Source organism: Triturus cristatus, chromosome 2_2 (assembly GCF_964204655.1).
Source record: "Triturus cristatus chromosome 2_2, aTriCri1.1, whole genome shotgun sequence".
Lineage (NCBI taxonomy): Eukaryota > Metazoa > Chordata > Amphibia > Caudata > Salamandridae > Triturus > Triturus cristatus.
The window spans coordinates 767,661,534-767,673,914 of record NC_140582.1 but is presented as its reverse complement, the minus strand read 5'-3'; the positions used below and the strand labels follow the sequence as shown (position 1 = coordinate 767,673,914).

Here is a 12,381-nt window from a genome sequence, read left to right as displayed (position 1 = left end):
CTCCCCACTATAGGCCAAGGGATTGGCTGGAAAAATGCGTGTATTTATTTCGCTTGCCGCGCCTCTGGCGGGGAACTAAGTGAGCCATGTTGGATATTGGAGGGTCAACAAGAAGCAGTAATACACCCCCCACACCCCCACCTCCAAGATCCACAGGAGCCCCACCTACGTTTTGCAAAAGTCACGGTAAGTCTCCTGGGGGCGTACATTGTGAATCTGGGAGAGCATCTGTGTATTCCAAGCTCTTCTGAAATGGGACTTTCAGTGCAAAGGCTCTCAAGTGAAGGAGTTGCTGTTGTCTGCTGAGGCTGCTTGGTAGTAAATTATTAAGCAGACTCACGATGCACAGTAGTGAATATTGTAATGCTTTATTAACAATGACGTTGTTAGCATTGGTTTAATATATGTTACCTTGGATACCATTGAAAGGTGATGCCATCTTGACGCTGTATTTATTATTGCTACACTGGTTTATTCATTATATGTTTCTACTTTGATTGATTTCTGATATATCGATGACAGAGATATTTGGCCTGAACTGCACTCCATTATATTGTGTTCAGTGTATGTGGGGGAGGGTATTATGTTTTTAGGGCTCAGGGCTTGCTCGAGTCCAACATATAAAAAGTGTCACCATAGATTTTTCGACCTGCTAACTTGCATATATTTGTAACCTACTGGGTATTATTGAGAAGTGTATGCATCACGAAGCGCTTTTCAATTTTAAAAGAATAATCCCTTACTGGACAATGATTTATTATGTGTTGTTTGTTGCTTGCTTGAGGACTTCATCTCTCACCAATTACATTCCCTGAAGAGGCCTTAGACTACTCTGCCTTACTACCCAGAGAGAGATGAGTGCTATTGAGGGGGTATTTGCTTCCCCCAAAAGGATGTTTTGGGACTTGCTACTCGTGAAGGACTCGTTTACTTCCCAATTAATAACCAACCTCCTTACAATACCAAATTCAGAAAAAGACATACACTTTCTTGCATGCCCTTTTTCCTCATTAAAAAAAATGCTACATTTTTCCCATTTCCTCAGCGCACTCGATCGAAATCCACAAATCCTGGGTATAACAAAAGTTCCCAACATGAGGTGGATGAAATACAAAAAATTGGCCTGATACCTTTTGCGGGAAAATTATTCTGAAGGCTTAAGCTCGAAATGCCCTCAATATCAACAAAAGGGCTCAGCATCTTTTTCGTGGGGAGGGGTGGTTTGAGCAGAGGGGAGATCATTAGCACCGAAGGGATTAACTGTTGTTTTTTAGGAGAGTTTCTGAAATTCGTATGGATAATCTCACCTTTAACAAAATTATGGCTATATGTGGGTGAAAACAGCAGGAACTTCCATGCCTCAATGCTGGATGTTTGTATTTTTTCTTTCTCATGAAATAAGTCCTCTGCTAGAGGTGCAAGTAGGAAAAGTAACAGCCTGGATGCCACATCTCTTTCCTAAACATTCTCAAACTCCAGTACTGTCTTAGAAGAATACCGTTTCTCTCAACATCTGTAGAGGTGATCCCACCAGATGCTTGATTCAGTCTGAGTAGATTGCTAAACTATAAAGAAGTACTACTTGTTATAACCTATTATGTAATTAATTTTTTGCAGCTCAATATGAACTCTGCGCCAACATTCATGCATTTTCCAGCAAAAGGAAAGCCTAAAAGAGCGGATACATTTGACCTGCAAAGAATAGGCTTTGCAGCAGAGCAGCTGGCGAAGTGGATTGCAGACCGGACAGATGTTCATGTAAGTCAAAGTCTGTGCTTCAGATGGGTCTTGGTTAATATTTCCTTTCACTATATTTAAGAAATAATTAGGATAACTATCTGAAAGAGATCCTCCTGGCAGGAAGACTGTACAAAGATATTTATCTGTGTGATGGCTATGTTTCAACGACAAAGGGGCAACATGGAATTTCGGAAACAAACCAATAGACTGCTAAATGTGTTCAGTGTTGCTTGAGTTCATTACTGACTATAAAGGTGGCGATGGAATACAAGAATTGCCAATGCAAATAATGCAGTTAAAAGAATAATGGTAAGGTACCACTAATTACAGACCCTGATTCACAAAACCTGGACACATTGACATAATACATTAGCCAGACAATGAAGAGTGGGTTACTGAGCCAGAATTGGGTGTTCTTATGGTAGTGCCATGGGCATTCTGATTTCAGATGTCTTGAACACAGATAAGGTTAGGAGACGCTAGAGAGCCCGACCGCAAGATGGCTGTACTCTGTGGAGGCTCTGTCGGCAGTAGAGCATAATTAGGCAATCTCTGCACATCTTGGGCTTCATATGAATCCTGTTCAATACTTTAGTTCACCCACGCCAGCTGCACCTGGTACTAGTTATCCTTACCGGATGGGGAAGTTAAATGTGCCATAGCTCTGCTACAAGAAGGTAATGCGACTGCTGCCGCACCTGCTGAAGGTCAAGACTGGGGCGAATACTGATGGCACGCCGACGCTGTTGACTTTGGTAGGGTTCCTAAGGGGTGCTGCTGTTCAGGCCCTCCGTACCCCATGAAACGCGGAAACCCGGATGCTTGGAGGAGCAGCGACTGACCTCGTCGTCAGTTGACTGCGACCGAGGGAGCTGGTTGCCGGACCAAGGCCTTGAGTCTGGCTGCACCATGAGAAGGCCTGTGCAGATGCGTTGCCCTGCTGAGCTGACACAGAGGTTGGCGGCTGCTGCTTTAGCCCTACTAACAGCCAGCAGATGAGAGACCGCTGCAACGGGGAAGGTCGGTGAGTGCCCAAGGGCGTGCTGAGGCCCGAGTTGCTTGTGGTGCCTGGGTGGGTGCTGCTCTCAGCCCAGGAGACTTTGCTGTGTCACAGGCGGGGGAATATCAGGCCCCAGGGCCCATACTGGGTACACATGGCACTGGTCTTGGCCACAATCCATAAATGCTACAGCCCATAGGGGTGAATTGGGCATTAAAATCTACACCGTGTCATGCACAAAAAAGAGTGGAAACTGGTATTCATGCCTTGGACCCTCAGGTGTCCAGGAAGCGCCCCACCCTGAGGCACTCATCCACTGCCTGGTGTGCCTCCGCCACCTCATTCTAAATGCCACCTTTCCTGCTGGATTAAGAATCATCTGCCTGTGAAGGATCTCCTTTTCATCAGTCACTCACATTATTATCGTGGATTCCTGGTGGGCCTCCTCGTTCCCCCTTGTCTGAGGTGTGACGGGGTCAATGTCAGCCAGTGCCAAATCATTCCTTGACGTCTCATAGGTGCTATTCACAGGCCTGCTCATTCCCCCTTTGTTGTTTCAGGGAGAGGCGTGGCCCGACACATACCCTGAACCTGCTCACCCTGTCCCCAGGAATGAGCCATTGGGAGATGCCTCCCCGGCCTCTAGGTGGAATTCTGTGGTGACCACTGCCCCACTCCACTATACTCACCTCCGCACATTCATCCGTTGATCTTCGCACACGGAACCGGTTGAACTCTGTTATACCTTGAGCGAAAATTTGAGGATATGGGAAGGGCATTTACAAACAATCAAAACTATCATTTGCTGCTTGTATCAGATGAGGGCCATGGAGCCGCCGCTTGGTGATTAGCATGGGGCACTACTAAGTGGAGAGAGTACGCCCCCATGTTCCTAGATCTGAAACAGAGCTTGACCGCTATTGACACCAAAATTGACTTACTTGCAGACAGGTTTGAACGACTGAAAGGAAAAGTTGATAAACATGATGACCAACTTGATCAACATGAACACCGCACATGAGACGCTGTAGATGAACGTGCTGTTGACAAGAAGAAAATCCTTTATATGGAAAGAGTGCCTAAGGTGATAAGAAATAAAAATGAAGACTTGGATGCTTGTTCTCATTGGGACAATGTATACATTGTTGGAGTGCCTGAATCGCTGACTATGGGCAGTATGGAAGTCTTTGTGGAGGACATGTTATTCACACTTTTCGGATGTGACCTATCTCCCATGCTTATAGTCGAAAGAGCTCACAGATATCTTGGGCCCCACCCACCGCCGGGCGCGCCAGCTCACCCTATTATCGCACAATTACTGAATTACAGAGACCTAGATACAGCCCTATGCCTTGCCAGGGAACAAAGACTTCTGCATTATAAATGATATGAAGTCTCCATGTTTCATGATTTCACGAACTCTGTGCAAACTGCGCGCACAGACCTCTTGTTGGTTAAGCGCACCATTCCGAAAATTGATGACAAATATTTGCTTCTGAAAACCACCAAACTTCGCATAGAATATGCCAGCAAAACCCTTCTTTTCACGGGTCCCCAAGAAGGATACCAATTATATTATAAAACTCTCCCATTGAAAATGGAAAGATCTCTCATGTGGAATGATGTGCAGGAGGGATCGCAACTCAGCAAAACTGATTCAACTTTGTTGTGCTGCATGCTGGACTATTACAAAGGGTCGCTCTTTCACTTTGAATATTGACCGTAATGTTCTGCTTCCGACCCTTGCCTATGATCCCCTTCCTTTCTCGTGATCTGGATCTTAAGATACTGCCTGGCGCACAGCTTATACACACTGCTCCCCCGCTTTTGGTCCCAAAGCGGACTCCTGCCTAGGTGGCTCTATAACAACATGCTGTGATTTGATTCCTACACCTTTGTCCTCTCCGGCCACCGAGCTTGTCTATAGCTGGGTAGTGTGCCTGTCTCCTAGTTCGCCCCTAAGGGATGGTCCCCAGTATTGACCAACTTCAATGCGCTATGGGACTTTTTGTTAGGGGAGGGACAATTGATTTGGTGCAATGAGGGGGCAAGGTAGGAGTGAGGTGGTTTACTTGTTTGTGGGGTTATGCACAGTCCTCCGTCTGCTCCTTGTTTAAATTTCTTTCTCTTTATTTGTATGTCACTCGGCTGGTACAATGCTTAGCTTTTAACTTTACCCATCGGACAGACGTCTGCTTCTGATCACATTAATAACTAAAATGTTATAGGGTCTGTAAAGACACTTACGTGGAATGTCTGCAGCGTTAATGATCAGCTTAAGGTGTGTCAGACTTTTGCATATATGCATAGACACTCTGTAGACATTTGCTTTCTGCAAAAGCAACACCTTACTGAAGAGACTCTTTCACAAATGAGGTCTGGATTGGTGGGGGAGCGATATGTTACTCCAACTATGGCTGTAGGGTGGCGATCTTTATTAAAAAGCAACTGCAATGGCGTACACACCAAGTCATTTGCAACACACAGGGCAGGTTTGTCCTCCTTTCCGGCACTTTGCTCGACCATTCTGTCAAACTCCTCTCTGTCCACAGCCCGAATGTTGATGATTCCTTCATTTTCGCTGAAGTTTGGAGGCTAGCTGAGACGCTTGGTCCTGGGGCAACTCTTTGGGGTGGGGATTTGAATGTGGTGCTCGACCAGGAGATGGAGCAATCTGGCGATTCCAGATGTCTTCATCGCGCAACTGCATCTCATTATGGAAGACTCTGACCTCATTGATCTCTGGTGCTCTCAACATGCCGAATGATTGGAGGGCACTTGCATTTCTGCAGTATTTCTTTTGGCTTGGTTCTCAAAGTGTTGACCTGGGCAGTACAGATTTCTCACTTATCGAGACCACTTTTGGACCATGCTCCGAGTATCTTAGTTTCCGGCTAGTCCTCCTAGGGCTTTCACGCAGAGACTCCCTCCCGGGGCCTTGCATGACCAGGTGTTCCCGAAAAGAGGTCAGAGCAGAAGCAGTTGAATAATTTGCTCATAATGACAATGAGGAGATATCCAGGTTCTCCCTCTAGGAGGCATTTAAGGTTGTAATTAGAGGGACCTGCATTGCAAAGCAAGCGGGTGAGCTCAGCCCTACTTGGTAATCTTACATGCCTTGTAAATGAAATCCGAGATTAGGAATTGGAATACTTTGGAACACACGAGGCCTCCATGCTTGCTTCTAAGTGCGGCAAGATTTCTGAATTTGAAGAAGTAACACAACGTGAGATGCACTATTTAGGATGTGTGGCGTGAGCTAGACAGTGTGGAGAGGGTGACAGACCTGGAAAATCCCTCGCTCAGCTACTTCATAAACCTTGGTCGAGTGATTAGATTACTGTGATACATGAAACCTCACTGTGTGTGCATATGGGAACTGAAGCCGTGTAGACAGCCATGGTAAAATATTTTCTTCCTTATACCACACTTAGCTTGCTGCTCACCCAGACTTCCACCCCCCACCCGTCCTCTCAGCTTACCTGAACTCCATTCAACTTCTCTGGCTGTAAGACAGTCACAAGCGGTACTCTGATGAACCCTTTCCAGCCAGAGATCCTTAGGGTAATTAGTGCCATGCCTGCAGATAAGTTGCCCAGCCTAGATGGCCTACCGGTTGCATTTTAGAAGGAACATATTTCTACGTTAATTGCACACTTGCTCACCATGTATGAGGAATCTCTATCCTTCGGGATCTTGCCTCCCTCCCTACATGAGGCCCTCATCGTAACGATCCTCAAACCTAGAAAGGATCCCCATAGCTGTGAATACTACTGCCCAGTGTTCAGGATCAACACAGATAACAAAACCCTTCCCAAACTCATTCCTTTGCGCTTTCTTCCTCTCCTTGCCACCATGTTAAGACCTGATCAGGCAGGTTTTGTGCCCTGCCACTCTACATCTCACAATCTGTAATTTTTTTTTTGCCCTCCTCCACACAGTCGACGCAACTATTTGCGTTGCAGCAATATTCCTCAACGCCACTAAGGCGTTTGGCTCTCTCGACTGGCATTTTCTCTTCATCTTGTTGACCACCTTGGATTTAGCCCCGACTTCATCAAATTAATTGGACTGCTTTACTCCCACCCTGTTGCCCATCTGCGCGTCAACGGTAGAGGTGCTGACTCATTTGATGTGACAAGGGGCACCTGTCAGGGCGTCTCCTATTCTTTTTGAAATTGCTATGGAGCCGCTCGCATCCCGCCTCCGTCAGCATCATGTGCAGCGAGTCCCTGCATTCACAATGCGTAGAATCTTAGTTTCACTTTATGCAGATTATCTTACATTGTACCGGAGGGATCCACACATTAATTTGCACCCTCTTATCAAGGAATTCACTAGATGCCACATGTATCAATATTGTAAATAGTGATTACCTAATTGCGATTTTCTGTGAATTGCAATTAGGTAATCCTTTTTCCTAATGTATGAAACTCCATGAGATTTGTTTTCAGCAATTCCTGATTCCTAGTGGGTTGCAAATCGACCTATCTCATGAGTATTAATGAGTTAGGTCACAATTTGCAACCCATTGGGAATTGCTAAAACCATGGGGGTGGCCTGCTAGGGTCAGCAGACCACCATGTCCGTGATTGCTTTTAAATAAAACAATACTTTTTAAAATGCAGCCCGTTTTCCTCGAATAAAAACGGGCTGCATTTAAAAAAGAAAAATGAAAAGTTTCTTGTAATTTTTTAAGAACAGACACTGGGACCACTTTCTGCTCTGAAAAAATGTTTTTACTACCATTCCGAAAGGAGAAGGGGTACCATAGGGACCCCATCCCATTTGTGAATGGTTTACCACCTACTTGAAGAAGTTGGTAATATGCGTTTGTCTTGCGAACGTATTTCGGTCACAAAACATTCCTACATATCGTTGCAATTCAGTATTAGGAGGGACGCACCGAACACGCCCCCTCCTATTACAGAATCTGTATGTATTCGCAATTCCAAATTGCGAATCGGTGAAAATCGCAAATCGGAAATCATACATACCTAAATGTATTTTACCAGTTGCAAACTGCCCGGTTCTGTGAATTGAGCCATTTGCAAATGGTAAAATGCATGATACATGTGGCCCTAGATTAGGTGGCCTGTCCAGGATAGAGATCAATTGGGCTAAGTCGATAATCTTTCCGCTGACAAATGTGACTATCCCATTTCCTCTTGAATTTTTACTTACAGGGGCGAAAGGCCCTGTTAAATAGCTTGCGGTAAGGCTCAGCAGAGACATTGAAGATCTCTGGAAGTATAACAACGGCAGACTGATGGAGTGGCTGAACCAGAGTTAAGTGCTGGAAGCGCCTGCCATTGGCTTTGACGGGACGATTAGCCATCGCACAAATTATAATCCTCCCCACATTCCTTTATCTGTTCAGCAATTTTCTGCTTCCTTTATCACTCCACTTTCGCCATCAGCTCAAAACAGGCCATATCTCACTTATTTTGGCCGGTCAGTGGTAGAAGTTGGCGGGATCGGCAGGGCACGGCGTGCCCCTATTTCTTGAATTTAATTGACTCAGTTCCCCTACTTTTTTATTTATTTTAAACGTGTCCCAGGATGGCAGAACTATACAAGGCCTAGAGATAAGGCTCAGCGTTCTTGGCCGTTCGAGGACAGGCAGGGCGGGCAGAGAAGGATAAGGACTCTGTCTTCTCCTTTTTGCCCCGAGAAGACAAGGACAGTGTCCACTTCTGCTGCTCACCGCTAACAGCTGACCCCGCCCCCCTTCTTACTCTTCCTCCCTCTCTTTCTGTCTCGCTCCTCCTCAGGTACTGAAAACCGTGACTTCAAGAAAAGATCATTACTCCCTCTTTCCTCTCCTTTCGTTTATTTGTTCCACCGTGAAATGTATCCAAAAACTAAAAACACATTTTCTGGAATAGCCGTCTTTTTCATAAACTTTTATATTCCAAATTGCAGCCTTAGGATGGAGAGAAATAAAAGGTCCAAAATGTGAAAAACTAAAGAAAGAAATATAGAGTGGTCGCAAAGTGGCAAGATTAATTTTTATTCAGACCTAAACACATTAGCACCACTTTACAGAGTTTGCCAGTAAGGCGCTACTTTTGTTTTCTCGTCTTTCCCTGGGTGGGGAAGTGCACCATTCCTGGAGGTACTGTGCAATACATGCTTGAGGGTGGATTGGAAAACAAATTGTGCACCATGGCTCTGTGTTCAGGGGTGTGGTCTTTTTAAACAATACTTTTTATGTTGTGTAAGGATATAAGGAATGGACATTGAAACCGGTCCCTTCTGGCCCCGATAGTAATGTCCTTAACTTTTCATGCAAAAGCACTCACTGATTTCTGAATGAGTGTAAAAGCATTAAGGTAACCCATGTTATGCGTACATTTCACATGCTTTACTTAATCTTGCATTCCCTTGAGTGTTTGCTTTTTCCAGGATATTGTTGTATTTTTTTTTAGGCAGCACAATACTCTTGTCTAGTGCATAATTTGAATTGAGTCGCTTCCAGGTTTTTATAGCGGGGCACAATGGGTTGTAGCTGAAGACAGTACGAGTTTCAGTGGGGCAGTATGGTGTTCAGTGGGGGAGAGGATGTGGCACTATGATCAGAGCTGCCAAATTAGGAACTGGGGAACCAGGTTCAGCCTTCTTGACCAGTCCACCAGACCACTCTCCTGAAGAGCACATTCCTGTGCTAGACCTTAGAAGGCCCCCAAGACCATAGAAGCCTTACTGTCTTAGCACAAGCAGGTGGACCTTAGCAGTGGCAAGTGTGAGTTAACCTTCGAGGCCTATCCACCACAATCCATGCTGAAGTTCACCTCCAGTCTTGGGGGCAGGCCTATGAGTCAGCACACCCTAGAGCGACAGTGACTCTGTTACTGAGGTCACAGGACCCTTGAGCAGGGCGGCTATATGGCGGTGCTACCGGTTTGATTGCACTGGGTGCTGACTTCGGGTGGGGTCATCATGTTTGCAAGTATATTATGTTTCTAAAAGCACTTGCTGGCTCTTTCCTGCCCTCCAGCAATGCTTGGCAACAATAAAAATGTAATGATAACGCCAGTATTTAATGTTCTTTCTAGAGAGAGATGGAGTTTTGTCAAGTGGAAGTTTTTACTGGTGGAAAGGTAGTGCAGAGGGTTAATGTGCCTGCTGCAAAGAACATGTACCATGCAGATCACAAAGTGCACACAATGTAAATAGGTCAGTGTGTTACTGCTTTGATCAGTGAGATACTTTTGTTACTTGCAGTTTATAAGTCAAAATTCTAACATAGAACAGTGAGCAATTAACTATCATCTAGGAGCTGCATGTAAACTTGCAAACTGAAGGTATAAATTAGAGCATTATGGTTTTCTCCAGTCTTTGATTTTTCTAATGTTGCAAAAAGGGTTCATTTTAATAGAAACCAATTCTGGTTATTAAAGAGAACCCCCAACCATGATCTTACGTTCTAAATTCAAAGTTTGTGTTTCTCCAGACCAATCACTATTAAACTATACTGCCTACTAGTATTGTTATCATGTGACTCCTACACCTTGTAGTCCTTTGTCATATGTAACATTTCTTATACAGTGATTTACACACGTATGATTGTCTGTGTAATGTGTGTGATATAAAGTGCTCTGACACCCTACATTGGTATCAGCAGTGCTGTAAATCAGATTAAATTATCTGAGCTAGAGTGTGGTTATGGAGACTTGAGAGACACTGTTAAAGGTTGGTTGTGAGGGAATCCGTGGCAGAGGGAGTCATGTGGGGGTACCAACAAACATTGCTGCACAGGGCTCCATCAGCACCAGCCGCGGCCCTTGCAGGTAAGTGTGGTGGTGCCGGGTTGGGGAGTTTTCGACATATGACCACGAGGGAAAATGAAATAATTAATTTTCCCTCTAAGTCGTATGTTGAAATCTCTCCCCTTCCTCCCAACCGGCCCCACAGCCACATCGCTCTTACCTGCATGGGCTACGTCTTACCAGCACTAAAGCCAGCCCTGCTCTAGAGGCCAGTCCGCCTCACCCATCAGTACCTCCATTGGCCTTGTTTCAGCAGTAGTAGTTGCAACTCACCAGGGGTCGGCAATGTAGGATTTGCACACACACCATACTAAGTTCACAAACGTTAAAGTCTCTGCTTCATGCACAAGCACTTTTAACACGTGCTGTCTGCTTTGGGGCCACTGGAATTATTCCGCAATAGAGGATAAAATTATGCCACAGTGTTGACTAAATTATGCAGCGAAAAAAAGGCTGCTGCGTAATGCGGTATATTTACTGATACTTTAATATTTTGACATTTTTACACCTGCAAACAGTCTCTGCAAAGATTTTGCCTTATTAGTACCATTGTAACATACAAATGCAGCAGTGAGAAAGGCATCAGTCAGTCAAATTTTTTGTAACTTTTGATCCATTCGAGCTACAAACAATTTATTTGTTAAAATCTTCAAATTATGCAGCTGATGATGTATTATTTGGCAAATATTGCAGAGTCATAATTATATAGAAAACATTTGCAAACTAGGATATTTTGCCATTGATGTTTGTGGAAAAAGGGAGAAGTGCTGATGACAGAACTGCATGGCTCGGAGACAAATTGCTTGTGCTTCCACTTTTAAGTGTATTTGGGACATTCTGTGATTAAAATACATTCACAAAGTGGGATACGTTTCCAATGTCAATAACTCATATTAAACCTTAAACAAACGTGTATGCATTGGTTTGATTAAATAACATAATAAGCCGTAACTGGGTAGTGAAATGCCAAACAAATACTAAAAATTAGAATGATTTGCTCTTTCTGGCCACACCTCTCACTCGCCCTCTGATTCTCCGCCCACAGTTCCCCAACTTTTTTCCTCCCACTTCGACCACTGGGGCCGGTAAACAGCTGCGTATAGCCTGGGAAACTATGACACTTCCCTTTGAGAAGGGCGGGCTGGGAGTTTATAATATTTCTGTGCTCAAGCTTAGTATGCTCAATACTGGCTCTTCCCTACTTGATTTCTGGCCCATACGCCCCAGACTCTGATCATGCGGCCCCCTGTCCTTTGACAGAAGGCTATGTTCCTCCCTCCCAAACGTCCATGCACACAGATTGATATGATCTCATGCACAACATGGGCTTAGAATGAGCTTCGGCAAAGAGCTCATATTGAACATCCCTTTGCACCGTCCCTGCCGATCATCGACCACCCCGCATACCCTATTACTCACGATCCCGGCATGTGCACGAGGTTGAGCAAGCTACACCATACTTCTTTGTGCGCAATTTATCCAGATGGCATTTCTATCTCACCACAGCTGACTCTGTGGGGGCATGATGCCACTTTCTTTGATTCTTTTACGTACTAACAACTACGAGCAGCAACCTGAGCATTTCATACTTCTTTTCCAGATGAACCGCCAACATTTCCTGTGCTTGAAGCTTTCTTAACTATCCCTCGCCTAATAAAGTTATAACTCAGTTACACACAGGAATGCAATCTTCGGCACCCATTTGCACTCCAACTATTAAAAGCGTGTGAGATACGGCTATAACTCCCCCCCTTTCGGATGTACAATGTCACTGCAGCTGTATTTAGGCCAGTTCGCTTTCTCCCAACTACTGCCACTGCCTTATTAATTTTAAATATAGTCTATAACTCCGCCGTGTGGCTGCTTGAG

General features: G+C 44.8%; 1 protein-coding gene across 2 annotated transcripts in view; it reads left to right on the top strand.

Annotated features, from left to right (window-relative positions):
• Positions 1 to 12,381, top strand: part of TUSC3 (tumor suppressor candidate 3) — a 1,613,394-nt gene that overhangs the window by 754,210 nt on the left and 846,803 nt on the right. For both annotated transcript variants that reach the window (XM_085643291.1, XM_085643292.1), the window contains exon 4: positions 1,618 to 1,758. In XM_085643291.1, coding sequence (XP_085499417.1) covers positions 1,618 to 1,758 — 141 coding nt within the window. The remainder of the gene's footprint in view (positions 1 to 1,617; positions 1,759 to 12,381) is intronic.